General features: G+C 44.1%; 1 protein-coding gene across 2 annotated transcripts in view; it reads right to left on the bottom strand.

The window, feature by feature from the left end:
- dym (dymeclin) overlaps positions 1 to 15,551 on the bottom strand; it is an 82,467-nt gene that overhangs the window by 18,450 nt on the left and 48,466 nt on the right. For both annotated transcript variants that reach the window (XM_080419563.1, XM_080419562.1), the window contains exon 14: positions 13,688 to 13,787. In XM_080419563.1, the coding sequence (XP_080275689.1) occupies positions 13,688 to 13,787 (100 nt within the window). The remainder of the gene's footprint in view (positions 1 to 13,687; positions 13,788 to 15,551) is intronic.

Genomic DNA, 15,551 nt, shown 5'->3' with positions numbered 1-15,551 from the left:
AATGGCTCCCCTGGCTGTTGTGTGTGTGTGTGTGCCCACACTGTTGTGTAATCGCCATGAGTCAAGTTTTGAAAGAAGCAACAAGTGCTGTTGTAATCAAATATGATTTTATATCAACTCCCTAGTCAACGCAGAATACTTTGTTAAGCTAAAAATCGCAGCTATAAATAATTATCATCATCATCACCCGACCAAAGACCTTTATGTTTGGTCACACTAAACACAAAAAAAGTTTAAAATCTAATTAAATAACTTAAAATATAAGCCTTTAGTTATCAGGTCACCCTTTCCCACATTTGATTCTTGACTGAACGATTAATCAAATATTTGTTATATGTGTGCTACAGCCATGGCTGGAGGCGTTATGTTTCTGTGGTTGTCCGGAATGTTATGTTACTCGTATTCCCGTATTTTGTACCGTGCGTTCCAAACCTTGTGATATCTCAGAAACGCCTCGTGGGGGAATTTCATGACATTTTGGCACAAACGTCCACTTGGACTCAAAGATGAACGATGGAAAAGGTAAAAGTGTAGGTGGTCAAAGGTCACTGTGACCTCACACAACACTGCATCACTAAATAGCTTTTGTCTGACGCTGTAGTATGATCGAGTAGGGCGTTGATTTACGAGAAAAAAAACAAAAAGTTCAAATGTGGAGATAAGGTTTCTGCCCGACGGTAATACTATATGAGTCCGGTCCAGTGCTGGAAAAAGTACTCAAATGTTTTACTTAAGTAAAAGTATTAATACTGCAATGTAGAAGTACTCCGCTATAAGTACAAGTCCGGAATTAAACATTTACTTGAGTAAAAGTACAAAAGTATTGGCATCAAAATGTACTTAAAGTACAAAAAGTAAAAGTAGTCAAATGTTTGAAAATGGCAGATCTACAAGCTCACAACGCGTTTCGATGCGACGCGTTGTGTGCTTATAGATCGGCTATTTTCAAATAGCCTAGGTATAAAATAGGGCTAAAGTGGTTAATGCATGTTTCATAATATCATAATTTATATCTGAAAAGTGACTAGTAACTAAAGTTTTCAAATAATTGTAGTGGAGTAGAAGTAAAAGTATTGGAAATTGGAAATACTCTAGTAAAGTACAAATACCTCAAAATTGTACTTAACTCTCTCAGTGCCAATGAAAAAAAAAAATATTGCGAACCATGCCAACTTTTTTCTTTTTTTAGTAAAGTAAAAAAAAAGTGCTTAGGAAGCGAGATACAGCCTTTTTCAGTTATAGGTTAAACAAAGAGTGGATGGAGCTGCAAATCTTCAGATAATGATATCTTGGGTTCTGAACACTTTTTTCAAAAAAAGATTTTCTCGTTCTGGCACTGAGGGTATAACCCTAAAACTCGGGATAACTCGGGGTCTGGCACTGAGAGAGTTAAGTACATGCACTTAGTTACTTTCCACCACTGCAGGTGGATGGACAGCGCACACACACACACACACGGATGCTCTTATAGACAGATCGCCTCTTAGGCGTCATGCCGTCAAAGATATACAGTATATTTTGATGAAGTGAAACATGGGAGCAGGTCAGGATGGGCGATCATGGAAGCAGGGGAACGGTTGGAGAAACAAAGCGCTTTAAAAAGCTCTACATGAATAAGATGGGGAGACGGAGGGAGAGAGAGGACAGGAGAGGAGATAGAACGGTTTAAAAAGCTCTACAATGAATAAGACGGGGAGACGGAGGGAGAGAAAGAAAGAACGGGGGTGTGGGAGCCAGGCGGGGCTACTCTGACACAGCTTAATGAGATTAGCCGAGCACAAGAAAAAAATGCCACACATGGGAATTCAGGTCACATGCAAATAGGATAGCTAGACGTGTGCGTGTGTGTGTGTGTGTGTGTGTGTGTGTGTGTGTGTGTGTGTGTGTGTGTGTGTGTGTGTGTGTGTGTGTGTGTGTGTGTGTGTGTGTGTTTGTGTGTGTCAAAGGGATGAGATTAAGTCAGGGTTCACAGTCTACCGTGTGGAACCCAGACACACATAGTCTCCTCAAACTCTTCCATTCAACTCTATTCAACAATCCCACCTCCCCTTCCTACTCCCACTTCCTCTCTACTTCCTTCTTCCACCTCCACCTCTACTGTGACCTGCCTTTCTACCCCTTGTCTCAGTAGCGAGGGGCAGGGCGGGGACTCCGGGGAGAGCCTGGCGAGTTGGGGCAAACGAGTTGAGGCAAACGCTCTCCCCACAACATGATTTACCATTCTGTGCCTATCGGTACATAGACTGAGAGAACGAGCCCAATCGATGGTCTTGAAGGGCGGATCCAAACACAGCCGCCCGGATTCGTGCGGGGCTTCCTATTGCTTCACCAATCTATGTCCCCGCCTCCCCTCCCCTCCCCCCCTCCCCCCCCGGTCTGTGCACGGAGCACGCTGACGTCACCAAATTTAGAGCGACGCCCCTCTGCACTCTGATTGGTTAGGAGATAACAAGGTCCTAAGACCATCGTTCCTGCATGGCTCCCCCAGGCTTTTTTTCTTTTGTAACAAAAAAAAAAGCCTGGGTTTCCGAGGCTAATCGGTACATAACTCGGACGGGGCTGAGTAGGCTCAAGCGAACTTCGCAACGTTCGGCACGGCAACTCACACGCATTATTTATGGTGCCATACGTGGCTCAAGTTTGCTTGAGACTGCGCCCCTCCGTCGCGGTCCAAAACTATAATTTATCGGCTAGAAAAAGTAGTCGGCGGTTGTTGGAAAAAGTAGTGTCGCCAGCGGGAGTCGATCCCCGGAGGTGTGGATTGGAAGTCTAGTCTATTAACGAGGCAAGCCACATGTAGAGCGAAAGAAGCCCCGCCCTGAAGGCCCATACTACTGGGGTCTACTGGGCGAGGCTACTGAGACCCGGGGTAGAAAGGCTGCTCGCCCCTCTACTTCCTTCTCCCCTCTACTTCCTTCTCCCACCTCCCCTCTACTTCCTGCTCCTCCTTCCTCTCTACTTCATTCTCCCCTCTACTTCCTTCTCCCACCTCCCCTCTACTTTCTTCTCCCACCTCCCCTCTACTTCCTTCTCCCACCTCCCCTCTACTTCCTGCTCCCACTTCCTCTCTATTTCATTCTCCCCTCTACTTCCTTCTCCCACCTCCCCTCTACTTCCTGCTCCTCCTTCCTCTCTACTTCATTCTCCCCTCTACTTCCTTCTCCCACCTCCCCTCTACTTTCTTCTCCCACCTCCCCTCTACTTCCTTCTCCCACCTCCACTCTACTTCCTGCTCCCACTTCCTCTCTACTTCCTTCTCCCCTCTACTTCCTTCTCCCACCTCCCCTCTACTTCCTGCTCCCACTTCCTCTCTACTTCATTCTCCCCTCTACTTCCTTCTCCCACCTCCCCTCTACTTCCTGCTCCCACTTCCTCTCTACTTCCTTCTCCCCTCTACTTCCTTCTCCCACCTCCCCTCTACTTCCTGCTCCCACTTCCTCTCTACTTCCTACTTCCACCTCCCTTCTACTTCCTACTTCCACCTCCCTTCTACTTCCTACTTCCACCTCCCTTCTACTTCCTACTTCCACCTCCTCTCTACTTCCTTCTCTCCTCTACTTCCCACTCCTGTTTTCCCTCTACTTCCTTCTCCCATCTCTCCTCTATGCCTCTACTTCTTTCCCTCCTCGATGCAGCTCTTCCATGCTCTCTGTCCTGCAGGCCTCCTGTCACTGTGCAGTGTGTTGTGTTGTGTAGTGTAGTGTGTTGTGACATCACAGACACTGGTGTCTCCTCTGCACCCAGACACCGTCGCACACGCCTGTGACTAGACACACATCATTAACTGCAATGATCCTCCCTTGTCTGACTCGTTTCACAATTTGCATAATCATTGCAGACAGACCCTGTGAGTGTGTGTGCGTCATAAAGCAGTGACTCTCAGACATCTTCATGTCAAGGACCCCCACATTAACTAATTCATTAATTAATGTATTTGGCCGCGGACCCCCATCTGAAAATATTTTGTTCCAGGGACCCCCATACAAGATTGCTGTCGTTAATTCAAAAATATTAAAATGTTGTTTGAAAAAAAATTATACAATGTATACTGTATAGGTTTAAAGTGGTTATACTTATTTCGATGCTATATGAACTTATTTTGCTGGGGACCCCGGACCCCACTTTGAGAACCACTGTCAAAAGTGTCAGCATATAAAAATGGTCTCTATGAGCTGTCATCATGAGGTAGGCTGCAGTGTGTGTGTGTGTGTGTGTGTGTGTGTGTGTGTGTGTGTGTGTGTGTGTGTGTGTGTGTGTGTGTGTGTGTGTGTGTGTGTGTCCGCGCGCGTGCGTGTTTGTTTGTAGACAAACACGTACTTGGAAAATGAGACAGGAAGGCATGAATGTTCATGTACTGGACAATACCCACCCACATCAGTGCAGCCTACATCATCATCATTTTGACACACAGATGCTATTTGTACACACGCTCTCTCTTTCTCACACAACACACACACACACACACACACAGTCCCTTGTGTGCTGATTGCTGAAGGATGTGTGTCAATCTGTCAAACAAATGAACCATGCTTGTGTGTGCACCCACATGTATGTACGTGTATCTGTGTTCAAGTGTGTGTGTGTGTGTGTGTGTGTGTGTGTGTGTGTGTGTGTGTGTGTGTGTGTGTGTGTGTGTGTGTGTGTGTAGGCTTAGGGACAGAGACATGTAAATCCCTGTAAAGCAGGAGCTGGCATCATTAAACCAACAGCTTAGTGAGTAGCGACTGGCCCTGCTGCTGGCCGGGGTCTGTCACACTGTCACACAGACCAGGACAGACACACCACTGTCAGCCAGAGAGAGATGGATATAGAGATGGATAGATAGAGGTGCTCCGATCGATCAGCCACCAATTTAAATCTGTCAATTTTCACTCCAATTGAGTCGATCGGGTGATCAGCAATTTACCAGATCCGGAGAAACCGATCTTTTGTGAGCCAGACAAACGCCCTCAACCCCCCTATCCAACTGATATGACAGCTATCTCTGAATCTGTCAGTCCTTGTCCCTTTTTTATGCCCATATATGGAGATCCCTGATGTCATCAGTATATGCCCATATATGGGCATACCCCCTTTTGTATCCTTATATGCAACACTTATATACAACATAGTGACATGAGAGTGACGTCAATAGGTCCGCCCGGCCTCCTACTTTTAATATAGGATAATCATTTTGGAAATATTAAGAATTTTCCCCTTATGCAAAAGATTGGAATCGTGAGGGGAAACAAAACGGTGATCGGGATCGGACCCAAAAAAAAACCCTGATCGGATAGATAAAGATAAAATCGATAGATTAAGCAGACAGACATAGAGGCCGCCTGTCTCCATTCAGAGACTGGAGACAGGCAGTTTATGTAAGAGCCCGCGGGAGACAGACCTCTAAGAAACACCATGATGGCCCAAATCGCTAGAGAGAGGTCTCGCACCATAGACCAAACACATCCGGGAAGAGAGAGGGCACAAAGCAGACACAGACGGTAAAGAGACAGAAAGAGTGAGAGAATTCTGGAGACAGAGGAATCCATAATAAAGACAGAGAGAGAGAGAGAGAGAGAGAGAGAGAGAGAGAGAGAGAGAGAGAGAGAGACAGAGAGAGAGAGAGCGAGCTCCACTCAGCTGCAGTCACTGTCTGGCCTGCCTTTTGGGAGGAATTAAATAGGTCATTGTCTGACCTGCATTATGGCACCATGACCATTTCATAATCACACCACTTTTGTAGAGCACTGCACACAGCCTGGGCCCCTTATTACCACACACACACACACACACACACACACACACACACACGCGCGCACACACACGCGCATATACATAGAAGCAGACACCTACAATAGGCCCTATAGGCAGTGTTTGCTGCCCAAACAAAAGCTACAGCATTGCAGTCAGTCTGTCTGTCGGCAAAGACAATGATGGGTCAACACTAGACCTGTCCCCTCATAGTTCAACAATCAATTCATCAGTTAGCCGTCTAGTATATTTAAAAAAAAACATTTGTTGTAGCGTAAAACACTGGACACTGAGTGAACCTATTGTGATCATGTCAAGATGCGAAGCGTTGTGAGGTTGTAGAGCTATTTCTGAGGGGAAAATATATACATTTACAGTATATATATATATATATATCGTCTCTATCGGGTGGAAACCTCGTACTTGTATGTCCAAAACGTTTCAAATTCAAAAGTAGCAGATCTACAAACTCAAAACGTGACGCAAAGCGACGCGTTAGGATGCTTTTGTGTGACGCTGTAGTATGATCAAGTAGGGCGTTCATTTACGGAAAAAAACCCACAAAAAGTTAGAAGATGGAGATAAGAGGTTAATGCTCGACAGCAACAATAAATATAATATTTAGAAAATGTTGCGACACATTTTGTAAAATAAAAAATATTTTTTTACAATTTAGCTACATGCCCAAATAGGGACGCCAGGATTAATGTTGCCAATAATACGCTGCCGATGAGGATGAGGCAACAGCGGTATAGCAAGGAAACAAACGGGGGGTATTAAAAAAGGGTGGCTGGCAACTAATTGAAGTGATACGCTTTGCCATAGTGACTGAGCGCTGGAAAGGCCAGGAGGACGCAGCAGGACTGCCCTAATTGCTGCCTGTCTGGACACACAGCCAGCCATTAGGACCCCAGTGCACCTGCTGCCTGTGGCGACAGCCCCGTTACGCCGGTTACGTGATAGGCACCCCGAGGGGGAGGAGGCGATGGGGGGCATGGTCTACAGTGGCGGAAGAAGTACACCCATTTATTTTAACTTAAAGCAGCACTATGTAACTTTCCTCTTCTACCCCGGAATTGAACCCTTTTTCAAGTGCTGACATATTTTTACCATTGAGCTAATAGAGCCTGCCTGCTTGCTCGGGGGATACATGGAATCTTGACCATTAGGTCAAAATTTGTGTTAGAACTTGTGTCTAGGTGAGACATGACCTTTGACACGATCTAAATGTCTCAATAGAAGAGCAGGGAGACAAAATACAACCACCCCAATTGTATAAGTTGTATTGTATTAACATACAGTACAGTACATACAGTACTCCATACCATACAGCAAAATGTGTTAATACAGCATCACAATCATTTTAACCACTTTATCCATTTATGTCGGCTAATCAAAAATAGAATATCTATAAGCTTGTACATCTGCTATTTTTGATTATTTATTTCGAGAAATATCGGAGAAAAATGTTTTTTTACACAAATCTTCCCTGGCACAAAACATTTTGAGATGGGGGGTCCGCAGGCAAAATATATATCAATTTGGGGGTCCTTGGCACAAAAAAAGTTTGAGAACCACGTACTGGTCTACGCAAATACAGACAAGACAGACAAGCGGTGCTTACAGGTAAACCGACATGGAGTCAGTTATGGTCGATTAGACAAGACAGACAGTAGCCAATTAGCCCCAGGCTGCAGGCCCAGGCGGCTAGAGCAGCAGCACTATAAACAGCAGGGACCAGCCAGTCAATAAGCCAGACAGTGACTCATCATCTGATCTGCATGCAGCTGTCTGTCTGCCCGCAGCACCATGCCAACACAATGACTGCCCCACACACACACACACACACACACACACACACACACACACACACACACACACACACACACACACACACACACACACACACACACACACACACACACACACACACACACACACACACACACACACACACACACACACACACACACACACACACACACACACACACGCACACGTCTGCCGGCAGCACCATGCCAATTTCATGACAGCTATACACACATAGACATTCAGAGCAATGTTATTATAGATTTGGAATCTCCATTAGTTTTGACATTTAGTTAGTTTTGACTTTGTGTTTTCAATTTCAGTTTAGTTTTAATTCGTTTTTAAAAATGGGTTTTCTGTTTTTTTTCCCGTTGTATTGAATCCCAAGGAATCCAGGGAATTTGATTGTAATGACCTACAGGGTCAAGAATTATAGGCCAAGCGGTAAAGAGGCCTGTTATAGCGCCACCATGAGGCCGATTTGAAAACCTTGGGGTGGGTGGAGTCAAAGTGTCTTCCTTCGTCTACTGAGTGTGCATGGAAAGTTTGACGAGATTAGCTGTGCACAGGAAGACAGACAGACGGACATATGGACATAACATAATCTACAGAGAACAACACTAAGGACCACAGCTGAGCTCCACAGAGCACACTTTTATAGTTCATAATGAATCTTTTTATTTTTTATTTAGAGTAGCCAATTATTTTTTACCCCCTTTTTCTCCTCAATTTAGTCGTTATGCCAATGAATTCCTCCCCACACACATCTCTGTGTTGTCACTGCTGTCGTATCCTACTGTCTCACCTGCCAGTGAGGAGCCCCCACCAGGAGGACGTAGGGCCTTCGTCCTACTCCTCCCGCCCAACACTCCCTGCTGACAGGTGCCGCCCTAGTGCGTAGGAGTACGTGCAGTGACAAATATCATCCTCCCCGCCCGGCTTCCCTCCCCCAAACACGGGCCAATTGTGTTCATATAGACGCCCGACGAAGCCGGATGCACCGCGGCGGATTCGAACCGACAACGTACTTTGCGTACATTTGATAAAACTTTATAATGGCGTTATTTCTGCAGATATTTAAAAATGAGGTGGTTAGTTTTGTCCAGAATGCGGCTGGCCTGCATGAACACGTCGATTCCGTCTACCGTACGTTTTATCCTCCAACTGGCAATGGCAAATGTACCAATACTAAATAAACAGGTCATGTGACAAATTAAATAGGGCTTAAAGGTAGGGTAAGTGATATATATATATATATATATATATATATTTTTTTTTTTAAAGGTTAAAGTACTATTTTCTGATAGTAATCATTGCTACAGAGCGTTTGTTCGGTCACAGGGGTCTCTCCAGCTCTTTAGTAAACAGAATATAGTACATGTAACATTTAAGCCAATCAGGAGAGAGCACTAAAAATGCATTTTCTGTTTAATAAAGACCCGTAGAGACATGGGAGACTCCTTTTACTGAACAAACACTATATAACAATGAGTACTAATCAGAATATAGAGCTATTTAACACTTATTTTAACCAAAGTATATCACTTACCCTACCTTTAAGTGGTTAAAATTGCAGATCACCGAAACATTTTCAGGGAAACTGGTGACTTTTCTCATTGTAAAAAAAACTGTTTTACGATGAGAAAATGTGCAAAAGTACAGAGAAAGACACGAGATAATCTACATATCGTCTCTGTCGGGCGGAATTCGGAATTGTTCGGGATGCAAAATTCAAAAGCGTCAAAAGTAGCAGATCTACAAGCATGAAACGCGTCGCTTCGCGCCGCGTTTCGAGCTTGTAGATCTGCTACTTTTGACGCTTTTGTGTGACGCAGACGCTGTAGTGTGATCAAGTAGGGCGTTAAATAACGAAAAAACACAAAAGGTTCGAATATGGAGATGAGAGGTTTCTGCCCGACAACAACGACGTATAGCATACAGGCACACAGGACGACACATGGCTGGTGTTTACATCGTCCTTCACCAAAGGAAACGTCTCTGAAGCCTTAATGCATGGCCTCTTGCCTGTTAAATACGAATCACACAGAGTGACTCAACCAACGCACATAAACACGCAGGGAGGGTGGTCCAATGTGCTTCTGGCTGTGTGTGTGTGTGTGTGTGTGTGTGTGTGTGTGTGTGTGTGTGTGTGTGTGTGTGTGTGTGTGTACTCAGTCTCGTCTCAGAGATGTGCAACAGTAAACAGACTAGACTACCGCTACTTTTGCCTGGGAGACTTCAGACTACACACACACACACACACACACACACACACACAGATCTTGTATTTCCAGTGCGTGACACCGGCATACAATTAAGTATAAATCAAGACACAGCTCTAAAACCCAACTCATGAACCTAACGTCTAAAAGTCTAACCTTAACCATAACCCCCAACATTTTCCTAATTGCAAGATCAACTCCCCACATAATGTTTAACCATAAAATAACCATTTCTCTTGTGAGAACCAGAACAATTGTTTCTCAAATCCTACTATACTATATTGTATATACTATACAAGTATAGGAATACAAGTGTGCGCGCACACACACACACACACAAACACGAGTGTCGCCGCACATTTCCTGTGTGCCAGTTTAAACAAAACCATGTGACCTGTGGAGACCACCAGACAGATGGAGGTCTGGATGGGGGGGGGGGGCAGCCCATCCCCCGTGGGTCCCCAGAGGCCCTAAAGCCAGTCGTTCTCAAACCTATTTAATTTCAAGGACCCCCAGTTTTGATATCGTTAAAAAATAACATTTTTTTTTAAATAATTTGAATATTACTTTTCATATTCGAATATACATATTTTCCCAATATTCAAATAATATTCGAATATCGAATATTAATTTACCAGCCCTAATGTACACTCGGTCCATTTGGTTCCAAACCATCAATCATTTTGGCTGGAGACCACATGGGGAACCCCTTTCAAGGACCCCTTGGGGGTCCCCAGCCAGACCCCCACGTTGAGAACCAGTGCTACCATAAGCGTTTGGCTCTCGTCTCGACGCTAACCAGACACGACGAAGCACTAAACACTCACACTATACCACACAAACAAACTAAACACTCGCACCACCACACGAAAAAGTACACAAACAGAGGGTCTGTCTTGTGTGTTTCCCCACACAAACACTCACACTGCCACAAACAAACACACACACACACACACACACACACACACACACACACACCGCCACAGAGGTCTGCATGTTTCACACACAAACACAGACAGATTAGAAAGGCTACAGTGTCACATTAAGGCTACAGACCATTTTGTTTAACCAACATAATATACAGTATATCCCTTTAATCTGTTGTGCCTATTTTAGGCACCTTTTCAATACTAGAGGCCTCACATCTACATCACACTGCCGAGCCAACTGATACATGCTCATATATAGGCTATCTATCTATCTTATTTAAAAAATATACATACATTTGCAAATATAGCAGATCTATATGCTCACAATGCGTTACGATGTGACACGTTGTGAGCTTATAGATCTGCTATTTTCGACTATCTACTGTATATACTTTGACTCAAGTACTGGGTTGTTGTCTTTGTCCACCAGTGCCTGTACATCTTCTCCTCTCATGGCTAGGCCTGTCACAATTATTTCATATAATCACCTAATCACAATTATTTGAGGTAATCGCGATTATTTTTGCATGATAATAATAGAATGATTTATAATAATAAATATAATAATAATCATCATTTCCATATTGGAAAATTTTCATACATTTTTAAAAATTGCAGAAATAGAACATCTACAAGCTCACATTGTCCTTTTTTTCAAGTTATTAAATATAACCATCATGTCTTTGTGTATTTAAGTTATTTGTCATATCTATCCACATTTTTTACAAAAAAAAAACTTTTATTTATACGCTCCGATGTTCAATGCGGGAAACACAATGAAATCATTAATCGCGATTATTTGTACGACAATAAATCGATATATATATCGTGACTCTTGTTCTGTTCATTCATCACACAGGTTATCTCTGTCAGACGCCCTCTTCTCCTTCCACCTTCGTGTCCTCTCTAACTCTCACACAGCCCTGCTGAACGCATGTTTTCAATTACACAACCGCATCATCAGATGGAGATGCTACAGATATGAACACACCACACTGAGATCTACAGAAACACCCTTTCCTTTTATTGAATACCAGAGCTCAGTTAGCGGAACACGTCACCCATTTTCAACCGGGAACGCATCTGTGTCATTTTAAGATGTATTTGGTTATTCAAAAATAGCAGATATACAAGCTCATGGCGTGTGGCTGAAAAAGATTGGAAATTTGTGCAAATCTTTGAATATATATATTTTTAACTCATTCAGTGCCAATGAAATAACATTTTAAAAAATTATCCTGTGCCAGCAATTTTTTTATTTTCTTACCTTTTTCAAGTAGTCACAGAATATTTATCTCCAGTATAATCGATCCCCTGATGGGTGCTAATCACTGAGGGTTGCACTGTGTGGTTTCACAAATGTCAACGAGGTCATCGCGACCTTGTTGACATTAATTGTCTGCCTTTGAAAATAACATGTCTGGGCCAAAAATACATAGTAAAAAAAAGTGCTCAGGAGCCGAGATACAGCCTTTTTCAGTAATAAGTTAAACAAGAAGTGAATGGAGCAGCAAATCTTCAGATAATATATTGGGTTCTGAACGTTTAAAAAAAAAAAAAAAAAAAAATGTAACTATGAGGCAGCTCATTCAGTTTCCCCCCAAGCTAAAACCGGATGTGACGTTTATGGGGGTTCCTATCTCCGTGTGTATGTATAGCTCCAGCCACTGAGGAGAACCGGGCAGAACAGATTTTGGGCTCACCACCACCCGCTCACCACTACAGAGCTTTGTCGAATTATAGGAGGATTTGGCCCCCATCTGAAAATATTTTGTTCCAGGGACCCCCAGTAGCAAAGATTTGAGTGAAACATTCTCGCTTTAAAAATATATATTAAAAGATTTGCACAAATTTTCAATATTTTTCAAAAATAGCCGAAGTATAAAATAATGGTTAACGTGGTTACACAGATGCGTTCCCGGTCATAAAGGGTTAAAGAAGTAGTGAAAATAGCAGATCTACAGGCTCACAAAGCCCCGCGAATGAGACGTGTTGCGAGCTTGTAGATCGGCTATTTTCACTAGTTTGGGTCCCGGGGAGACATCTCAAATTTGTCTTTTGGGTCTCGAACTAATCCAGGAATTAAGTGATTAACTGTTGCACCCCTAGTCTTTATAACCGTATATTTCGTTAGTCCATGTGTGTACAGTCTTGCGTATAGCCAGACGATGGGAGATCTCCACATAGTCTAATGGTCTGGCTACGCCAACACTACGGTGTGTGTACACATCAACAAAGAAAACACTGAAATGGGCCCTCAGGGGAAGATGCGTCCGAACAACAAACAGTAGGAATAATGATGTGTCTGTGTGTTTGTTTGTGTGTGTGTCCCTGGGTGTCAGACGTCTCAGCAGTTGTTGCACGGTTGAGGGCTCAATCAAACATGCGTGCGCGCACACACACACACACACACACACACACACACACACACATACACACCCCTTAGGCCATTTGTGGGGAACATTTAATGTTTGACCTTCCCCCAAAATGGTGCGCATGCGCACACACACACACACACACACACACACACACACACACGCGTTGAGGATCATGCAAATGTAATGTGACAGGCAGACAGAGGTCTAGACAGACATGTTGCACTGTCCTGGAGGAGCAGGTGTGTGAACCATGGGGTCAAACAAAGACTGTAAAAAGGCTCCAGATAATTGAACAGATTTCTGCCACTTTGTCTAACGATATTCCCCATGTATGATATTCATCCATTTAAAGCTCCATACTCTGCTAAACACAGTAGAGTATGTACTACTGTGTCCTGATTAATACTGTTTACTATTAAAAGTACATGCTGTACTCTGCCACATAAACTGCTGGGTTCTGTGTGTGTGTGAGTGTGAGTGTGTGTGTGTGTGTGTGTGTGTGTGTGTGTGTGTGTGTGTGTGTGTGTGTGTGTGTGTGTGTGTGTGACGTGTGTGTGTGTGTGTGTGTGTGTGTGTGTGTGTGTGTGTGTGTGCATGTGTGTGTGCGTGTTGCACTCACATAGTCAGGCAGGGCGGTGTTGTCTCCATGTCTTCCTCTCAGTGATTGTGTGGCCTGCTCCAACACCTTGTTGTGCTTCTTGGACAGCAGAGCAAATAAACTGGACAGACAGACAGACAGACAGACAGACAGACAGACAGACAGACAGACAGACAGACAGGACCGTGAGAAGAGACAGGAGCGGCAGCAGTTACAGCCAAATGTGTGATTTCCTGGGGTGCCGAGAAACGAGTGTGGTGCGTACCACATAGACTTATGATGCCCGACAGAGAGTCGCGCCGGGTTCGATTCCCGGGCCCCGGCGGATCTTTGCTGCATGTCACTCGCGTGTGTGTGTTTTTTTCCTCCCCGATCGCAGTAACTTAGCAACGCCCCCTTCTGAAACTAACTGCCTCTCACATGAGCGGACCGCTTTAAATAACTCCCAAATCCCCTGCAACACCACATGGTTCCGTGGCGTGCAACGTTAAGCATTAGGCTTACAATCCCGCCGCCCCGGGATCGAATCCCTCTCCCGCCGCTGTTTTTCTATCTAACCTAAAATGTATCGCAAATTATTCTATTAAGTTTAGGCATACTTTTTGTTGGCCGCAGCGAAGCGGACCACTCGGCCCACAAACTACAGCCCCTAATATTAAGTAAGTAAGTAGTTAGGCAAAATACAGTTACAATGACGGAGGCGCGCCGTCTCTAGCGGTCTTGAGCAACGAGAGGCACCTCCGAGCGAGTCGCAGGTGAGCGAGTGGCCGTGCCGAACGTTGCGAGGTTATGTACCGATAGGGACAGAATCGTAAATTAACGCAGACCCCCATATAAAAAAAAAAAATACGTTTTGTTTTAACCAAAAGAAACTTCACTTACACTACCGAAAGCAACAGCTGTCCACCTGTCCGCACTAGAACACACTCCTGCAGAAAGACGCGCTAATTACCCCCGTCATTTCTACCTGCTAACAGCTCATGTGACAGCTGAAAGGAGCTTTTGGAGCCACTATGAGAGGGTCCATTTGTAACCATTTCTTTCTCTTTAATTCGTTTTTTTCCCAAAGACAGCAGTAGCCATGTAACTGGTGAATGGGGGCCTTGTGTGCGATAAAAGTCAATTCCAACTGGAGGACCATCTGGGGATCCTCAAATACAACAAAGCACAAAGCCCTGTTAGACCCCCAAATGGATATGTGTATGTGGCCGCAGACCCCAATTTGACGATATTTGGTGACAGCAGGGATTCCCATACAGAGATTTGTGTTGTTCAAAATGTTCAAAATGATTCATTATTATCATCAATCGATTCAGAGATTTGTATTTGATACGGCTCATATCATCTCTGTCAGGGTGGAAACCTCATTATGTCCAAAACTGTTACTTTTCAGGATTCAAATAAAAGAATAAGAATAAAGTTAGAATATGGAGATAAGAGGTTTCTGCCCGACAACAACGACACACAAGCACACAAGAGCAGATCGGCTGTTTTAGCATTTAAAAAGAAAATAGGGCCTTAAATGGTTAACAAGCAATGGTGCGCGTGTGTGCGTCTGTGTGTGTGTGTGTGTGTGTGTGTGTGTGTGTGTGTGTGTGTGTGTGTGTGTGTGTGTGTGTGCGTGTGTGTGGTCTGTACGCTGGTCTTCTGTTGACAATCTTATCTGCCCTCCAGTCATGTTGCTCAAGCAAGTCCTCGTCTTACACAAGTGTCTCCTCTCTACCAGCAAACTGCTGTTTTTGTTGAGTCATCCATCTCTTTGTTTTATTCTACTGAGCCATCTTAGGGGGGTATGTATGTACACACATAGCATGTTGTTTTTTTTGTCGTTAACTATTCTACCCCTTAAGGGAAGCGACCGCAAGAAGCACAGAAAGCCGGGCCT

This window comes from Gymnoscopelus braueri, assembly GCF_963280865.1.
Source record: "Gymnoscopelus braueri genome assembly, chromosome: 22".
In the NCBI taxonomy this organism is placed as follows: Eukaryota; Metazoa; Chordata; class Actinopteri; order Myctophiformes; family Myctophidae; genus Gymnoscopelus; species Gymnoscopelus braueri.
This window is presented reverse-complemented; position numbering and strand designations above follow the sequence as displayed.